This window comes from Phalaenopsis equestris, unplaced genomic scaffold (assembly GCF_001263595.1).
Source record: "Phalaenopsis equestris unplaced genomic scaffold, ASM126359v1 Scaffold000606, whole genome shotgun sequence".
NCBI classification, from domain to species: Eukaryota; Viridiplantae; Streptophyta; class Magnoliopsida; order Asparagales; family Orchidaceae; genus Phalaenopsis; species Phalaenopsis equestris.
Genome location: NW_018165046.1, coordinates 902174 through 920230, shown reverse-complemented (window position 1 = coordinate 920230; position 18057 = coordinate 902174). Strand labels below are relative to the sequence as shown.

The window sequence follows — 18057 nt, the reverse complement described above, 5'->3', positions numbered from 1 at the left end:
GGCAGCTCTGTATATATATCATAAAAATTCATAAAATAATATCAGCAATAAACATTTTCTATATATAAATATATGCTCGCGCGCTCAGGGGTTAGAGATCGTCTTGTGTTTTCCATATAGCGCGCTTTTTGGATACAAATGCCAGCTCTCGCCATACAACTCGTCGTCCCGCAAGCTGCGGTCACTCTCTCGTCTCCACCTCTCTCCTCACGAGAGAGGCGCTTTTGCATCGTCCTCCTCGCTCCTTCCATTAATGCCTCCCATTTCTGTCCCGATTCATATCCCCTATTCTTCTACTTTTGTTCTTCCTCTTCCTCTTCATCTTCTAGGGTTTCTCTCACTGAGGAGGTCGCAGTCGCCGCCATGGAGAGGAAGAAGTATCCGATCCGCCCGGAGGACTACGAGCTCTACGAGTTGATTGGACAGGGGGCAAGCGCCGTCGTGCGCCGGGCTCTCTGTATCCCTCTGAACGAGATCGTCGCTATCAAGATTCTCGACTTTGAGCGCCAAGGAAGCGATCTGGTTCTTCCCTATTTGAAATTTAATCTTCTTCTTTCGTTGGGTCCTCCTACTTCGATCGGTTGAAGAAATTGAATCGATACATTAGATGGCGGTTTTTTAGTGTTTTATTTTTCATAATGTGAAGATTATTAAGGCTTTTCGTTTTTGATTGGATGCAGAGCAACATCTCGAGGGAGGCTCAGACCATGATTTTGATAGACCATCCCAACGTGCTCAACGCTCACTGCTCCTTCGTGAAGGTTCACACCTTGTGGGTCGTTATGCCGTACATGGCAGGGGGTTCTTGTCTCCATATCATGAAGTCAGCATTTCCAAATGGCTTCGAGGAATTGATCATTGCGACGATTTTGAAGGAAGCGCTGAAGGGTTTGGATTATCTTCATCATCATGGTCATATCCACCGTGATGTGAAAGTAAGTTATCTGCTCAAATTTATTGTGATTGGCTTCCTTGTTGATACAGTACTTTGATTGCTTACAATATGAATGGGTGGTTCCGAGATGAAGTATCAGTCAGCTGACCAGAATTTTATTAAGGGGCTATTGATAAACCATTATAACTATCCAATTACATTGATTCGAGGAAACCTTCATAATTTACTTTTGAATTAAGAAAGAAAATAGACAAATTGAGCCAACTATTTTGTGTTTTCGATGCTTTAACTACTAGTAGTTTACTGTCGTGGTTGTTATGGTTTTATGAATGCAAATACCAAGAAAGCACCGAACATATTCTCATGGCTGGAAGACAACTAGAAACATGCAACTAGATTATTATATCTTTTATTTGATTACATCATGATTAGTCGTAATTCTGATGCTATTATTTAGGCTGGCAACATCCTAGTTGATGCAAAAGGTGGAGTTAAACTTGGAGATTTTGGGGTTTCTGCTTGCCTTTTCGATTCAGGTGATAGACAACGCTCAAGAAATACTTTTGTTGGGACTCCTTGCTGGTTTGCATTCAAAACTTTAGAGCCACTATGCACTATATGTAAGAGCTGGTATGCTTAGTTATTGAGCCAAATTCTTCTGTTACTAGGATGGCACCTGAGGTGATGGAACAGTTGCATGGCTATGATTTCAAGTTGGTCCATTAACTTTTTGCTTTGATGATTACTTCTTCAGTTATGTTAAAGGATGTTTTACATATTTGCCTTTGACATCTGATATTCAGGGCAGACATATGGTCTTTTGGGATAACTGCTTTGGAACTTGCTCATGGACATGCTCCTTTCTCAAAATACCCTCCAATGAAGGTATTCTAATCATATGTATGCATTCACATATTAAATTGTTTAAGAGGTCTATATTACCGAATCTTTAGTGCAAAGTGTATTCATCTATAAATCACATTTGCTTGAGGCTGGAGATAACTTGGTCAAGAACATCGTTTTTCTGTTTAATGGTTCTAACCTCATGTGAATGAGTTATGCTGGTGATGAAATTAAGTAGGCTAATTTCTTAATTGATTCCCATTGGACAGGTCTTATTGATGACTTTGCAAAATGCACCTCCAGGCCTTGACTATGAAAGGGACAAGAAATTTTCAAGGGTATGATTTATTGGTATTCTACAAAATACGCAGTCTAGTTGGAACTATAGTTATTCATAGTCATGCATTTCTTATAGAATTTCAAGCATATGATTGCATCCTGCTTGGTTAAAGATCCTTCGAAGAGGCCTACTGCTCATAAATTGTTAAAACACACATTCTTCAAGCAAGCTCGATCAAATGATTATATTGCGCGGAAAATTTTGGAAGGCTTGGCTGCACTTGGTGATCGATACCAAGCTCTAAAGGTGGGAAATTTTGTTTTTCCTGGTTCCTGGTTTTCATAACATTAGCATTTCCATTAATCGTTTTGTTCAGTTCATTATCTGATTCTATAACATTAAAAACAATTGCAGGAGAAGGAAGAAGACTTACTTGCACAAAAGAAAATGCCAGATGGAAAGAAAGAGGAGATCTCACAAGTTTGTATTTTTGCATCTTTCTTTCACCTCTCTTAAGTCGTTAAGGTTTTTTTTTTACTGAGGTTATTGTTGCAATATTGATAAACTAGCTGAAAATCTACACATATAAAGAACAATTTTCATTTGTGGCAAAGGCATTACCTATAAATGAGGAACCTCTTATTGTTCCAAATGGACAACTAGTTGATTAAGATGACAGCAGAAAGAATCAAAGCAACTTTATTAGGAGCATAAGCAAAAATTAATAACATGTGAATGCAATAAGCCAAGGCTTCAGTAGATTAGATCTCTAGTTTTAGAGAATGTCAAGATTGTTCCCCAGCATTAGCGGAGACTTTCGCTTGCTCTTTAAGCAATAGATCATAGGCATTTGACTCCTGTTTATTCATATCGTTATGCCGTTTATCTGACTCTTCTTTAATTTTAGTTGAATGATTCTTTGATTCACATTACCTATTCATTGTTTGAAGGCTGCCTAATTAATCATTTGGATCGCCATTGAATATTTATGATATTCATCTATGTTACTCGAACTGATTGATTTCTTTATCCAGAATGAATATAAAAGAGGAATCAGTGGGTGGAACTTTGATATCGATGACTTGAAGGCCCAAGCATCATTGGTGCACCTTTCTCCTATATCCTTCCACATTAAATTTATAGAACTTGTATTTATTATGCCTGTCATTCAATTTATATGACCTTATTTATCAGTTTTATTTATGTCCCATTAGATTCCTTGCAATGAGGATGCAGGAAAAGATCAAGGAGTCTCAAATTCCTTTTTTGAGTGCGACAGTTCACATGAGAAAATGTCAGATAGGTCATATTCCACAATTTGTTCATTGAAGGAACATGATGACATTGTATATCCCTTAGTCATTTCAAATTGTACAATTTTCATTTGTTGCAACGTTGGATTCATATTTAACAGATTCCCAATCCAATAGGAAAGTGATGGGTCCCAAAACAAATCTTCTTCACCTTTACTGCCAGATGAAACATCAACTTCTCAGAGGTAGGCATCAATTTCCACTTTCTAGTAACTTGTTTTCTATATTTTAAGTTGCAAGCAGCCAACCATTGATTCATTTATCATACAACGTGATTTGTGATTTCTGGTAGTCTCACTTTGGATATTTCTTGGGCCACTTATATCCTTCTGTCATTTCAATTGTTTATATTTATATCTAAATTTCAGCAGTATTTTATCTTTCTTGCCATATATGATGCTTGTTTACACTTTTTCTTTCCTGTGATGAGACGGAGTTGTTTTCTCGGTCGGTAACATCTGTCACTTGCTTTATGTTTTGATCATGACATTATTTTATTTCAGAAACCGATCTGATGGATCTGATAATGAGTTGAAGAATATGGGGGCAAGTGATCAGCAGGTTGTAATGCAGCTCCAGAGGAATGAGATGGATAATCTCACTAAAAATTGTGAAAAAGGATTAGATGGACGGTCTGCACTTGGCGGGAGCGAAAAGAAGGTTTCAACCGCTTTAGAAATTGAGGAAAAATATGTGAATAGTTTTACTTCTAGTTCAGAGGAGCCAAAAATTTTTAGGAATAGCTCCAGTGAAGTTCCTTCATTTTCCAAAGGAGAAAGGTATTCTGCATTTTCTTAGGAATTATGGTTGCTTCATAAACTTAACAAGCTTGTCTTTCTTATATAACAGGGATATCCATTTTCAATAATATTTTCTTTGAGCAGCATGGCTTGGTACTTTTTTCTGCTTCCTTTATTGATTATTTGGCCTATTATACCTAGAATTTGCATTGGGGGCGTAGCTATGTTTTTAAGGAAATGGCACAGCCATGTAAAGATGTTGCCAGTTGTTTGTTTTAGCTGCGGACCAGCTTCCAACTGTTTTCCTACGGTTTTATGTATGCTTGTTTGTATTAACCAATCACTGCCTCCCAATCATATGAACAAAAAGGAAATCGCTAAATCTTTGTGGCATTATTTTGCTTGATCATATCTTGTTAACATTATAATAAAAATCTTAGAAGGCGAGGTTTGGAATACCACTGCCACAAGCCAGAGAAGAGACGAGGAGTGAGAGGGACTAGGTTGTCAATCGCGAAAATAATTTGAGCAGTTTTTTTAGGGTGCTTGTAGAAGGGAAATCTATTTTTTTTTCAAGAAAAAAAAAAGAGATTGTACTAGTTTCGGTTTCATAAAAGAAAGTAGATCATATTAGAGAGACTCTAGTTTTATGGAGCTGTTATTGATTTTATAATTATTGGGGAAGTTGATACCTTCACGTAATTCGTATAGTTTAGAATTGTCATACTTTTTTATTTTTTTTTTAAGTTATTCACATCTATGTTTTTACTTTATCTAAATTTTCTTATTGGTTTGTGATTGTAATTGATTTTTTCTCAAATTGGATATATTCTGATTTTCACCAAGTTAATAGATTTCAACTCATTGTTAGTTTTTTTTTTTTTTTTGGCTTTTGAATTTTTGATTTTCACTGAGTCATTGCCATCCTAATTGATTTTCTTCGTATTTTAATTTTTAATAAAAAAACATTTAAAATTTTTTAAAATATTAGGAGTTTTTAACTCTGTAAATTTTCGTTAAAAAGCATAGATCCTAAATCTCCTGCACCAGCTTTTAAAATCACAAATCCTAAATCTCCTGCACGAGCTTTCGGCTAGACTCCTAGCTTTCTGCCTGACTCTCATGAGTATGTGAAGATTGGTTGGTGATGCTTCTGTTTTGTTCGTCAAAACTTGATAATCCTAAAAAGATGAATCCCATGTGATCAATAATTCCTATTATTGCTTGAATGACTAAAGTTCAAGGAAATCGAGTTGGCGTGACAAGCACCTCAATTTAGACTGCCACAAAGCCACATACACTTCACTTAGCAAGTATCAATAATTGTAATAATTGTGCACTAGGTGGCAGCTCTGTATGAGTTATTTGTGCAAGCCTTGTGCCAATTCTTATTTGAAATGTTGGCATCTAAACATCTAAAAACAAATCTGACATGAATGATGTTATACTAGTGTAGGCTGTTATTCTTCCATTTAGTTGTTTTTTAATTTTACGGACTTGTACCTTTTTTGTGCCAGCTTGAAGCAACAAAATCAACAGCAGAACAACATAAATCCGAATGGAGAGGTTCCCCAGACAACAAATGAATCACCCTCTGAGCTTGCGTCAAAAATCTCCAAACCAATGGGTATGGAGAACTATATTACAAACACAGCAGTCATTTGGCCGTTGCAAAAAATATGAAACCATGTTAGTAGGTAGGGGTGTGAACGATCCGATTTCGAGTCGATCCAGGGTTGGCTCGAAATGGCTCGAAATCGGATCGAAATTTTTTTAACCGGATCAAAATCGAATCGTCGATCGATCCTACTAAATTTCAATCTGATCCAGTGAGGGTCAATTCGATTTTCGACCAAGCTCAAATTGTAAACAAACCGGCTCGAATGTCATTTTTGGCTCGTGAGAGAGATCTATCCGGCTCAAACCCACCTTGGCCCGCTAGACTAGCCCACCAGTAAAAAATGCATTTTTTTGTGAAAAGAGGGGATTCGAACCCCTGCCGCTTCGCTCAAATAAAAATCCCTCACCAACCGGGCTTGCATGTAAAACTAAATGTTTAGGTGTTAAATATGTAAATACATAATAATTTATTTCGATCCCGATTCGAACCGAGGACGGATTAAAATCAGATTAAAATAAAGTTGATACTTTAATTTGGCTCGTAGCTCGGATCGAATGATTTGATCCGATTTTCAAGCAATGTGCAGGTGATTTCTCATATGACAATTATCATATTTAATTTTAGTCTGGCTTTGCAGCTCCAAGCGGTGATGACATTGATGACAAGACAAAGACTCCTATTGTTCAACAAAAAGGGCGCTTCAAGGTGACCTCTGAAAGCATTGATTTTGATAAGGTATGATGTTTACCATGGTAACACTCTGGTAACGCTCTTTCTAATTATCATATACTTACATTCTAAGATTTCTTTTTTCCCTTTTTTTGCTGTCTGCAGCCTTCTGCCATTGGCCTACAAAAGAGTCATAGCGTACAGGTTTGCTATCCCTGTTGTGATAATTGGTCTAAGCTACAATATTTTTATTATTTCCCTGTTCAATGTTAATAGCATTTGTTTGTGCATATTCTATGTCCATATTTCCTAAAATTGTTCACTAGTTATGAGTTCCATATGATAAGATTCCATGTTAAAGTACTTAGTCAATTGAGTTTCTAAACAAGTTAATAGTAAACCAAAAGAAGTAATGTACCAAAATAGTCCCCTGGCTGTTTGCATGAAAAGTCAGAAAAGTTATGTTAGTCCTAAAGACTATAAAAATGTTAAATTTGTCCCTATATACCCTTTAAATTGGGCCTGGGGAATATTTCAGCTTATATTAAAAGAGTGTTGGGGAATATTTCAGCTTACATTAAAAGATTGTCGGGATTAAATTGCACTTCTATAGACTTAGGAATAAATGTCCTTTTGCAAAGGGTCGGGTGACTATATTGACCCTATTGTGGGATGCATTGCTCTGCATGCAATTCTCCAAAACAGTTGTTGAATGTTATTTTATGGGAGTTTATTGGCCCCAAAACAGTATATATGTTTCAACGGGGCTTTCAATCTTACCATGTACTCTTGAGTTGGATAGAGTTGCTTAAAGCGTGCTTGCTGCTTGCCATCTTATTAAGAAATAGTTATATATGTTTTTTTAAGAAAATTAACGAAGGGGGTTGTCATCTTAAGGTGATATTGAAGAGAATAGGCCTGTGAAAGTCCATAATTAAAGTTATAATCAAATTTGAAGCGATAAAGCCATCAGATAGGTGAACCATTGAATTTTTTTTCTACTGTGGTTTATGCATTAATTTTCTGTTTGTTTTGTTCGCTGCCGTGATTTGAATTACATTAACTATTCCAAACAGTAGACTGATTATCTTGCTTCGTGTCATTACTTCATTGAAGTCACCTCATCCACTCGACTGATTTGCTCAAGTGCACATACATAATGAGTGTTTTCTAATTTGACAACTCTCTGTATGAACTGTCAACTGATACTAGTTCTTATTGTTGTTTGACTTGCTCCATTTTTTTTACTTCTGGATTAAGAATTCACGTGAAGTTGCGGATGTGCAGGTGATTTCTCAGCTTCAATCGCCGAATCTTTCACCATCAGCTGATTCAACTCCAAGCTACGCAAGCTCATTCATTCAACAGTTGCAGTTTGTATTGCAGAGCAATATTGTTCAGAGGGTATGATTAATGCAATATTATTAATTTACTTGATGTTCCTCTCTGGATTTTGTAAACATATCATTTATAAGCAGGATCACATTCTTAGTATGATGAAGCAGTTGAGTACTGGAGATACATCAGGTAGCATATTTTTTTACATCTTTTTTCAATTTGAATATTTAATAAATTATTTTCTGTTACAGCTAACCGGCTAGTTGATGGAGTATCGTCACTTTCACCTACTACAACATCTGACAAATCGTTGGTAAGTTTAGTTTCAAATCTCTATTGATAATCTGTTAGTCGTTTTTTCTCTACTTTCCAACTTGGTACAACCATAAACAAACAAATATTCCATATTGGTGCCGGTTTATCAAGAGAATAAATAAAAAATGAGGATTCATAAAACTGGTCCCACATAGTTGGGAGAATGCTAATGATGATGAATGAAGTAAATTTATTAAGTAGCTGATTTCACAATCATATAATTTGTTTTTCTATATGAGATAGTGAGACCTGCAATGTTTTATGGCGTATAGTTGGCCTTTAAAAGAGAAGCATAAAACAAGTTAAAGGGTTGCTGAGATGAGAATGGTTAGGTAGATGAGTGACTTTAGATTAGAGAAAGTTGGTGTAGCTCCTGTGAAAAGGTTGGCCTTAGATGACTGGCTTTAGATGAGGATGCTTAGGTGGATTCATAAACCCGGTTAAAGGTTGGCCTTCAAAATGCGAAATGAATGTATCCAAGAAAGGGTTGGTGTAGCTCCAGAGACAGACAAGATTAGAGAGAGTCGTCGATGATTTGATCGTATTAAATGTCGACCACCTGATGATCCGGTTAGCAGAGTAGATATTTTGGATTCAATTCGTGTTAAAAAAGGTAGAGGTAGACCTAAAATGCTTCGATATGTTTTATAAAAAGGATCTTAATTTATTAGAACTAAATGAAAAGATGAAACTCAATAGGACACAATGGAGAAAAAAGATTCATGTATCCGACCCCACTTGATAGGATAAATGTTTGGTGGTATTGTTGTTGCGTATGAGATGAACCATATGACTTTTTTTATTTTTTTCATAGATTCTATGTATAATACCCAATTAAAACACATTATTTTTGTTATCAAAACTATAAACAATGAAAAGGAATTTCAATCCGAAACTCAATAGCTTTATGACCAGGCTGGTAACATTAACGACCATCTGTACAAATTGTTTTCTTACCCGCGTTCAATCTTTAACACGTTTTCATGTCTTGTAGTTGGAGACTGCGCATGAAAGAGAGAAAGAACTGCTACAGGAAATCAGTGAGCTACATTGGAGGTGACCACTAATTAATTGAAATAAAGCCATACACTACAATATCAATTGATGATTTATTTTAAAAATATGGGAAATGTATCAACTTAGTAGACTTAGTAGTATTTACTCTTCTTAAGTGCAGGCTTGCATGCTCACAGGAAGAAGTGCATAAGCTAAAAGCAAGAACCAGCAATGTAAGTCTCAATTATAGGATTGTAGAGCATTAATACATTTATCGGGCATTTACTTTATTGCATACATACCACCCAATTTTTATGCCACGCAAATCATTCACATCACATCAAATATGTCACTATGTTAACTTTTCAAAAGTGAACTGCAACTTTTAGTGCATAGGCAAGGTGGTCTATATGTAAAAATTGAAGTTTAGGTGTCAGATATGTAAATACATAAGAATTGACTTGTATGTATGTAAATCTTCCTAAAATTTTTTTTTCTGCGATGTACGAAGGATAGTCAATTCATCATTTTACTTCAACTTTGTGCAGATGTAGCAATGTTGCTTTGTGGAGCTCCAGATAACAGAAGCCTTTAGACCATCAAATAGAGAGTTTAACAAAATTAATATGCGTTTAAAGGTTCTTCTCTCAATAGTATATTCATTTGATAATACGAGTCAATCAACATAATGTTTGTTCTTTGTCTAGCTGCTACATCCCAAACATTTAGGTTTGATTGATCTAATAATACTTTGGTGTTTGTGTTATAACAGATGATATACTAATGAGTTCAATGTGAGGAAATTTCTCACAAAAGTAGTAAATTGTCATTAAATGTTATGCCAATTATATATCAAAAATGATTCTATATATTAGCAAAAAAAAAAAATTATGGGAGCAAATGTCTTCAAAATTTAATATTTTATCTTTGCAAGAAAGTAAATTGTCATTAAATGTTATGCCAATTATATATAAAAAATGATTCTATATATTAGCAAAAAAAAAAAAAAATGGGAGCAAATGTCTTCCAAATTTAATATTTTATCTTTGCAAGATCTATAAGTATATGTTTCTCATAACAATTTTCATTCAAAGATGAATTAATTTTTTAAATCACCCCAAATTTGAAGAGTTAATAAGAACTGTGCCAAATATAGCTTCATACTATTTTATAAGACAAACTTTGATGATGATTTGCAAGAATATATATATATATATATATATATATAGATATAGATATATATATATAATTGTAGTGTTCTTTGGCAAAATTAAAAGAGATGTTTCTGATAGAAGTCAAGTGTAATTATTTCTCATAACAATACTCTCAAACACTATATTGCAAGCAATGTGAAATAAATTTTTTTTTAAATAATGATTTTAAAAAATTTCATTTTGATGAAAAAGTTATTGATTATGACGACTCTTTTGTTGATAATTCTTTAAATATCAAATAACGATTTATAGCTGCTACCTAAGCTTAAATAGATAAAAAAAAATTATAATTTTTCAAATATAGTTAAAAAATGGTGAGAAACATTGAAATCTTACGATTGATGTTACATTGTGATGATATTCAATTCATCTCATCTTCAATGAAACTCAAATATTTTGGACCCGAGTAATGTGCTGAAGACAAGCTATTTAGGGTTGTTTAAGGCGGCGGTACAGTTGCAGTGTGGTGTCACAATATTTATTCTATTTAGCAAAAAAATGTTTTGTATGCGATCTCAAAAAGCTATAGCTAAAGGCTGTGTTTTCCCACTATTCATGGTTACCTGTGGTGGTTGCTAAAAAGCAATGGTTTCTTTTTTACGAAAAAAAAAAATTATAATAGATTGTAGCTTTTTGAACATCTTTTTCAGCAGTTTCACAAATGATTTTTCAAACAACTGCGACTGCCGCAAATAGACCATTAAAATCTTCATTTATTTGGCTTCAAAGGGCAAGATGTGAAGGTAAAACCTTGGGGCTCCCTCTAAACCCATTTTTGTTGGGATCTCACAGTATTTTGTAAGCATAGCATTTATATTGCATAAATGTCACCACCTTAATGCTCACCACATAAATTTAGTTATACAATCAAAAGCTTATTAGTAGTGAATCTGTAATAGTTATATTGCCTAGATATGAAATTCCTATTCTTTGCGAATGCACTAAATGCAATGAGTTCAGCCTGTGATTCTCAAAGTGTGGTTTTGACTGCACCGTTGTGGAAAAATGGGTTTTTGCCAGCTTTTTGAAGTAATGGAAAATTGTATTTTACAACTTGACCTGACAAAATGAGATGACTGACAAAAAACCGCAGTCTAACCTTTTGAAAAATATATATATATAATAGCCACCACAAGCTCTTGAATAACAATTTCTTTTGTAACAATTTCATCGATACTTCTTCAAACAACTACAGCTGCCACAAACAACCCTTAAGCTCGGTGATGTGAGGTACGACTGCATGTGATTACTCACTAAAATCAACTTCTCACATTAGTGATTATATTCCTCTCCATTTTCATAAAATTCATATTAACAACACTTATTATTAAAGTTCATATTAACGCATTAATGTTTATCTTTTTTTTTATATATGATAATTATCATTAAATATGACACTACATAGGATGCAATGGAGAAAAAAGATTCATGTAGCCGACCCCACGTAGTGGGATTAAGGCTTTGTTGTTGTTGTATATGATAATTATCATTAACAATGCAATGAATGAAGCAAACATAGGTGATATCCTCAACCCTAACGTGGTTGCCTGCATTTTAACTTTCTTCACCTTTCTCTTCTGCATTTAGGCTTTACAGCGGCTCCAAGACCAGGCGAGAGCCCCCATAACTACAATAGAGACTGGCCTGGCAAAATATGATCATCAAGACCTAATTCTTCTACAATATGGAGAAAAATAAGTAACTTGTATCTTGACCTAAACTGCATAACAAACCTTCAAGTAATATTCCTTCCAATCATTCTCTCAGACAGATCTAAATCATACTCAAAATTATGCTCCCTAATTAGATGCTGATGTCCTTGATGAAACATGTCAATAAACGATTAGCGTTGACAGTAACAACAAATTTGTAACTCCAATATTATGCTTTTGTGTTTGTCATATATCCTTCTCATGTAAAAGTAAGCCATTCATCATTTCATCTCTTTGGATGTACCGATCCCATTACACTAAATGAAGAAACTTATAAATTGATAAGAGACGATAAATATAGCAGAGATCGATTGGCTATGACAACTAATGAGGCGAGGAAATAATGGCAAAGAATTCATATGATTGCATCTCATCAAAAATTTTATCCACTAGAATTCAGCATTGTTACATTGCCGCATTAAAAACAAATTGTCCATTGTTCCCCTTTCAGAAATAACTCAGGGCTACATATCATGTAATTGTTAAGAGTCAATCAATTCAAAATTTGCATTGTTCATCTAGTTTCGAATGCCAACAAAGAAAGTGGGGATCTATACCAAGCAGCCATAAACAATTTACAAAGAACAAGAAACAAAGATGGACAAACAAAATAGGAGTGATTAAGTTTTAAATGAAGATAGGGTTTTATAAATCCTTTTTCATTCATCCTAATATGTGTGAGGTGAAACTGCTTTGTGTGTAATAGAATGGAGTTGAACACAAGATGTGAATCAAAGTCAAATAAATGATATGCATGGAAAGAAGATAAAGGAGAAAACACATACCAAGTATTTATTGGCATGGCCGTACTATCCAATGAAAGTGCATACGATATGCAGAATAAGCTAGCAACTTCTTAGATGTTATTCTGCAAAAGTTTTTCAACAGATCCTGCTGGCATGAATAAGAAATTTTGCGCATCAAGTAATGGAATGAAAAATCACAAATATTAAAAAATATTCCATAAATAAATTTCTAAATTGAGTGATTTCGAATTATCTGCAAACAGAACTGGCAGTTTAGGATCTAAATCTATGAGTTAGTATCGATGATGGAACATAGTGTAGAATGTATATGAGGTAGCATTACACAACACATAATTATTTAGACTCCATAAGCCAATATAAATTTGGAACCTAAGTATTTCACAAGGCAACGAGCAATGGAGGGGAAATGGCTAAAATAGCCTTCAACCTTATCCTTGCATATATAATATTGAATTTTTAAATTAAATCTCTATCTCTATCAAATATTAATAACCGTATTAGATAGCATCCAACACAAGAAAAGTTATGTCACCGATGAATTTATATGATCATCACAAATCACGATGCATTTTGGGTAAGTCATCATACAAGTTAGAATTCAAAATCATTTTAGCTCTGGTTTCAAAAAAAATTATAGTTTAATTGAAAATCTTAATAATACAAGCCTAGTGACACTGAGAGTGATCTAATCCGAGTTTAAATTGGCTCAAATCAAGCATGAAGTGTAATCAAAAGCTTTGGTTTATTTGGGAGGCCAAATAATCTCTAAACATAATAATTAAATCGAGCTGCTCGATGAGAGGAATCCGAGTCCAAAATCACTTAATTTTTAGATCATTAGGATACTTAAATATTGAACAAATAAAAAAAAAACAAATAAATCAATATAAATCGTCCGGTGAAGTGCTTTGAGATTTTGATTAAATTATTAAAATGCCCCACTTAAAAACTATAAATAAACCCTCATTCTTTACAAAGTGGGAGAAGCGAAGAGAAGACCGAGCTGACAATTAAAGAATAACTCGTGAAGAGAAGTGCATGTGAACACCTACCAACAATTGTCAATCACCACCAGTGATTGGTTAAACAACATCTTGCTTCATCCTTGGTCAGCTACGCCTCTACTTCTTCTGGTTCGCCTCTCAAGTGCTCGCGTTTCCATTCGTGGCCGCTAGGGCTTCTACAATGGAAAGATACATTTTATATCAACTAATATAAATGTATATTAAATGTTAATTGATTCATATATCCTTTAAGCACAACTACAACTATGCCACATGAATGGTTTATAATGTAACTATTCTTTCAATATATATGCAAGAGATGAGACTAAAATCAATGTAGTAAAGACATAGATCTTTTCTTTCTTCAGGCTTCAAATCTATCTTCCTCTCCTTCTTTTTCTTCTTCTTTTATATTTCTGTATAAGTATTTTTTATGGTATCAGAGCTCTTCTCTTCACTGCCGATGGAATCCAACAAGCCGACATCAATTCAAGGCACTCCACAAATCAATGCCTCCTTTCAAAAGATAAAGGAAATAAGCATACCAAACTCCCTAAAATTTCTGATGTCACATATCAAGAATGTGGTTGCCAACCCACTAACTTGAGAAAACTACCTGTTATGGAAAATTCGGATGAATCCGGCAATTTCATCAAAAATCAAGATTACCTTCTCTGGCATCATGTCGATCGAAACTTCTTTGCAGCAAGATTCTCTACCATTTCTTCTTCCATCCTTATATCATTCATCTCACCACCACAGCTGAAAGTTGGAACAATCTTGCAAAACAATTCCAAGCTACCAACCGTTCTCGCGCAATCCAACTCAAGAAAGGGTTACACAGCATAACTATGGGGGCCAACACAACGAATCAATATCTCAGCACTATCAAGAATTTGGTAAATCATATTATCGGCTGACAAAGAGCACGTTAACTAGCCGCCACCATCTTATCAATGATTTAAAATTGCAATTTGTACTAAATTGCATCCTTCAAGTCTTGAAGACTTTTATGCTCCCCTGCAAAGTGAAGAATGCAACTTAGCCAATGAATCAACCAATAACATACAAAATACCGCTCTAATATCTCATAAAAACAAGGGTGAATTTCAGCATAACATAAACCTTCACAAGAATTCCACCAACCAGTCAAAGCAACCAAACAACAATTAGGTAAAACCGAAACAACCAGTAATATGTTAGATCTGCAACAAACGGAGCCACTCTGCAAACAACTGTTGACATAGAACCAATCTTTAGTATAAGGCCAATACCATGCCCATTGCAGTCACCAGTCATCTGCAATCTCAACAACCCAACTAGGCATTAGATACTGGAGCAACAACTCAGCTAACTCTGCATCTCGAAAATCTACAATAGCACACTCAATACACTGGCTCAGACCAGGTGGTAATAGCCAAAGCACTAAAATTACACATGTTGGAAATGGTTTACTTCCAACACCTCATTGTAAGCTTAAACACCCCCCTTTGTTTCGAGCACCACAACTTTCTCATAATTTAATCTCTGTTAATAAGCTCACTAAATACAATAATTGCCAAGTTATTTTTTGTGCTAACAAATTTTACATTCAAGACCTGACAACCAAGAAAATTCTCTACTCTGAAACTGCTGATCGAGGCTTTCAGCCGATCACAACCGTCACCACATCCAACATATGGCACCACAGATTGAGAGATTTACACAATAAATTCTTTCTAAGCTTTCTCATGCATTCCCACAACTTAAAATTTCTCTTGAAGCCACAAATTACCCTTTTTAAAGAGTTCTATGCAATATAATCAGTTTGAATTGTTGCATTCCAACATCTGGGGTCCTTTTCCCCATCCTTGAATAGAAGGATATCATTATTATGTTACTTTTATCTATTCTTACTCAAGGTTTTGTTGGTGCATTCCTCTCAAGCAAAAATCTGACATAACACATCACTTTATCAACCTACACAAAATAATAAAAATCACGTTCACACAAATATAAAATTTTTACGCACTGATCAGGGTGGGGAATATACATCCCAACATCTTAATACTTACTTAAATGACATGGTATTATACACCAATACAGTTGCCCTTACATGCCAGAACAAAATGGTCTGGCTGAACATAAACATAAGACACTTACTTGAAAGAGCCCTCACTCTTCTCAATTTTGCTAATCTTCTCATTTCATTTTGGATGGATGCAATTCAAACTGTCAATTATTTAATAAATTGCCTTCCATCTGTAGCTATCAAATACAAATCTCCTTTTCAATTACTTTACAAAATTATTCCTCAATATCAGTCATTCAAAACCTTTGGGTATCTCTGTTTTCCCTGGCAACCTTTGAACATTGCCCACAAATTCTCTTCACAGCCCTCAAATGTATCTTTTTGGGATACAATCCACACCATAAAGGTTACAAATGCTTAGATATTCAGGAAAATAAATCTCAAAATCTCCACTCCCTCTTCCTTAGCCACCATCCCACCCTCTTCCACACATACCATTTCACATCCCTCATTTCTTCTGCCTACCAAGCACCTGGATTCTTGTTCCTTCTCCTAAAAATTAAAACATAATAGGATGTAAGTGGACATCTAAAATAAATACAATGTTGATGGTACAATTTCACACCACAAAACAAGATTAGTCGCACAAGGATTCAAGCAAAAGCAAGGCATAGACTATACTGAAACTTTCAGTCTGGTCACAAAATTTCCCATGATAATTCTCATTGCTTTAGCTACTCAAAATCATTGGAAAATTATGCAACTGGATATTTCAAATGTTTTTTTGCATGGTAAAAATGATTAAACTATATTTATGACTCAACAAACTGTTTTTATGGACTCCAACTATTCTCAACATGTGTAAGCTTCAAAAGCTCTTTATGGCATAAAGCAAGCACCACGTCAGTGGTATTTCACTTTTTGTCAAATTTTATATGCACGCAAATTTCTTTTAAGTACCGTTGATCCTTAGCTTTTAATCTATAATCATCATAATTCACGCATTTACTTGTTTACGTAGATAATATTTGAATCACAGGTAAACCCACAGTCGCCATTACCACTTTAATTCACACTCTCAACACCAAATTCAACCTCAAAAACCTCGGGCCAATCTCACACTTTCTTGGGCTCCACATTCACAAAACACCACATGACTACTTTTTAGAACAAGAACACTACCTACAAGGTATTTTACATAAAACTAGCATGCCACAAGCCAAAATTGTTCTCACTCCCCTACCCACTACTCATCGCAATGAAACCACTCCTTCAAAACTTATGTTGGATCCGAAACAGTATAAGAAAACCATTGGATCTCACCAATACCTAATTGTTACTCGTTTAGACATATCATTTACTACAAACTATTTAAGTCAGCATATGCATCAATGCACCTTGCTTCACTATTAAAAATAAAAAAGACTTTTATGTTATTTAAAAGGAAATCCTCTTCACGGGCTTCCTATTATTTCTGGTCGTATGTCCTTAACAACTCATGCAGATGCCGACTAAGCTAGCTACACCAAATATAGGAGATAAATCTCTAGTTTTTTGTATTTTCATAGGACAAAACCTCATATCATGGTCTGCAAAGAAACAATTCATGGTGGCTCGATCCTCCACAGAAGCAAAATACAAAGCCCTAGCCGCTGCTACTATAGAAATTCTTTGGACACAAAGACAATTACAAGAGCTTACCATTACAACACCTCCGCCATAGCCTTGGAACACAATCCGATTTTTTGCGCTCGCATTAAGTACATAGAATTGAATTATCACTTATCAAAGATCATCTTCGACTCAAGCACATCGACTTACAACAACTAATGTCTAAAGATCAACTTGCAGATGTACTTACCAAAGCGCTTCCAATTGATTAAACGACGATCTCTCCTATCAATCATCACCTTGAAGGGGGGTGCTGATTACTGTAAGTCCCTCATGCCCTTTTCACTTTTCAGGGCTTTTCCACTTAAAATCTAATTGTCTCGTGCATTTTCTATCTATGCGTGTGGTGAAAATTTATACCAAGCAAAGTCTTAAGATTCTCCTACCATTGAGAATTTTCTAAACCCTAAACGAAGAGATTATCAAATGCACACATGAACAAATTGAAATACAATAAACACAAAATCATAGAATATAAAGGCACGCTACATTAAAATAAGCAAATAAAAAAAGAAAGATTTTCCCACTGGAAAACAAAAAGGAGAATTTAAATATCTGACACCTAAACTCTACATTTTTACATTTATCCCACCCAAATGCTTCATATCACAACAAAATACCACTAATTTTAAATTTTATAATGTGAAATACACCTTTTCATGCATAGG

At 34.8% G+C, this 18057-nt stretch overlaps 1 protein-coding gene and 1 long non-coding RNA gene across 6 annotated transcripts; one reads left to right on the top strand and one right to left on the bottom strand.

The window, feature by feature from the left end:
• Nucleotides 1–217: 217 nt before the first annotated feature.
• On the top strand, nt 218–9750 carry LOC110029846 (serine/threonine-protein kinase BLUS1). The gene is made up of 21 exons (XM_020732307.1): nt 218–522; nt 681–935; nt 1353–1477; nt 1564–1608; nt 1699–1780; nt 2008–2076; nt 2154–2324; nt 2433–2498; nt 3053–3121; nt 3233–3364; nt 3449–3516; nt 3835–4110; nt 5589–5698; nt 6330–6427; nt 6527–6565; nt 7649–7765; nt 7840–7888; nt 7951–8012; nt 9009–9070; nt 9192–9243; nt 9559–9750. Exons 1-21 carry the CDS (start codon nt 364–366, stop codon nt 9562–9564), a joined length of 2112 nt encoding a protein of 703 aa, XP_020587966.1. The 5' UTR covers nt 218–363; the 3' UTR covers nt 9565–9750.
• A 1696-nt stretch (nt 9751–11446) lies between these two features.
• On the bottom strand, nt 11447–15027 carry LOC110029829. 5 transcript variants are annotated; one of them, XR_002294578.1, is made up of 5 exons: nt 14377–15027; nt 13756–13883; nt 12722–12830; nt 11958–12193; nt 11447–11868 (listed from the first exon to the last, which is right to left on the bottom strand). It is a non-coding gene; the product is annotated as an uncharacterized LOC110029829 (long non-coding RNA). The 5 variants fall into 5 exon arrangements; XR_002294581.1 differs by lacking the exon at nt 11958–12193 and having other exon boundaries at nt 14377–15015; XR_002294579.1 differs by lacking the exon at nt 11447–11868 and having other exon boundaries at nt 11910–12193; nt 14377–15016.
• Nucleotides 15028–18057: the final 3030 nt, after the last annotated feature.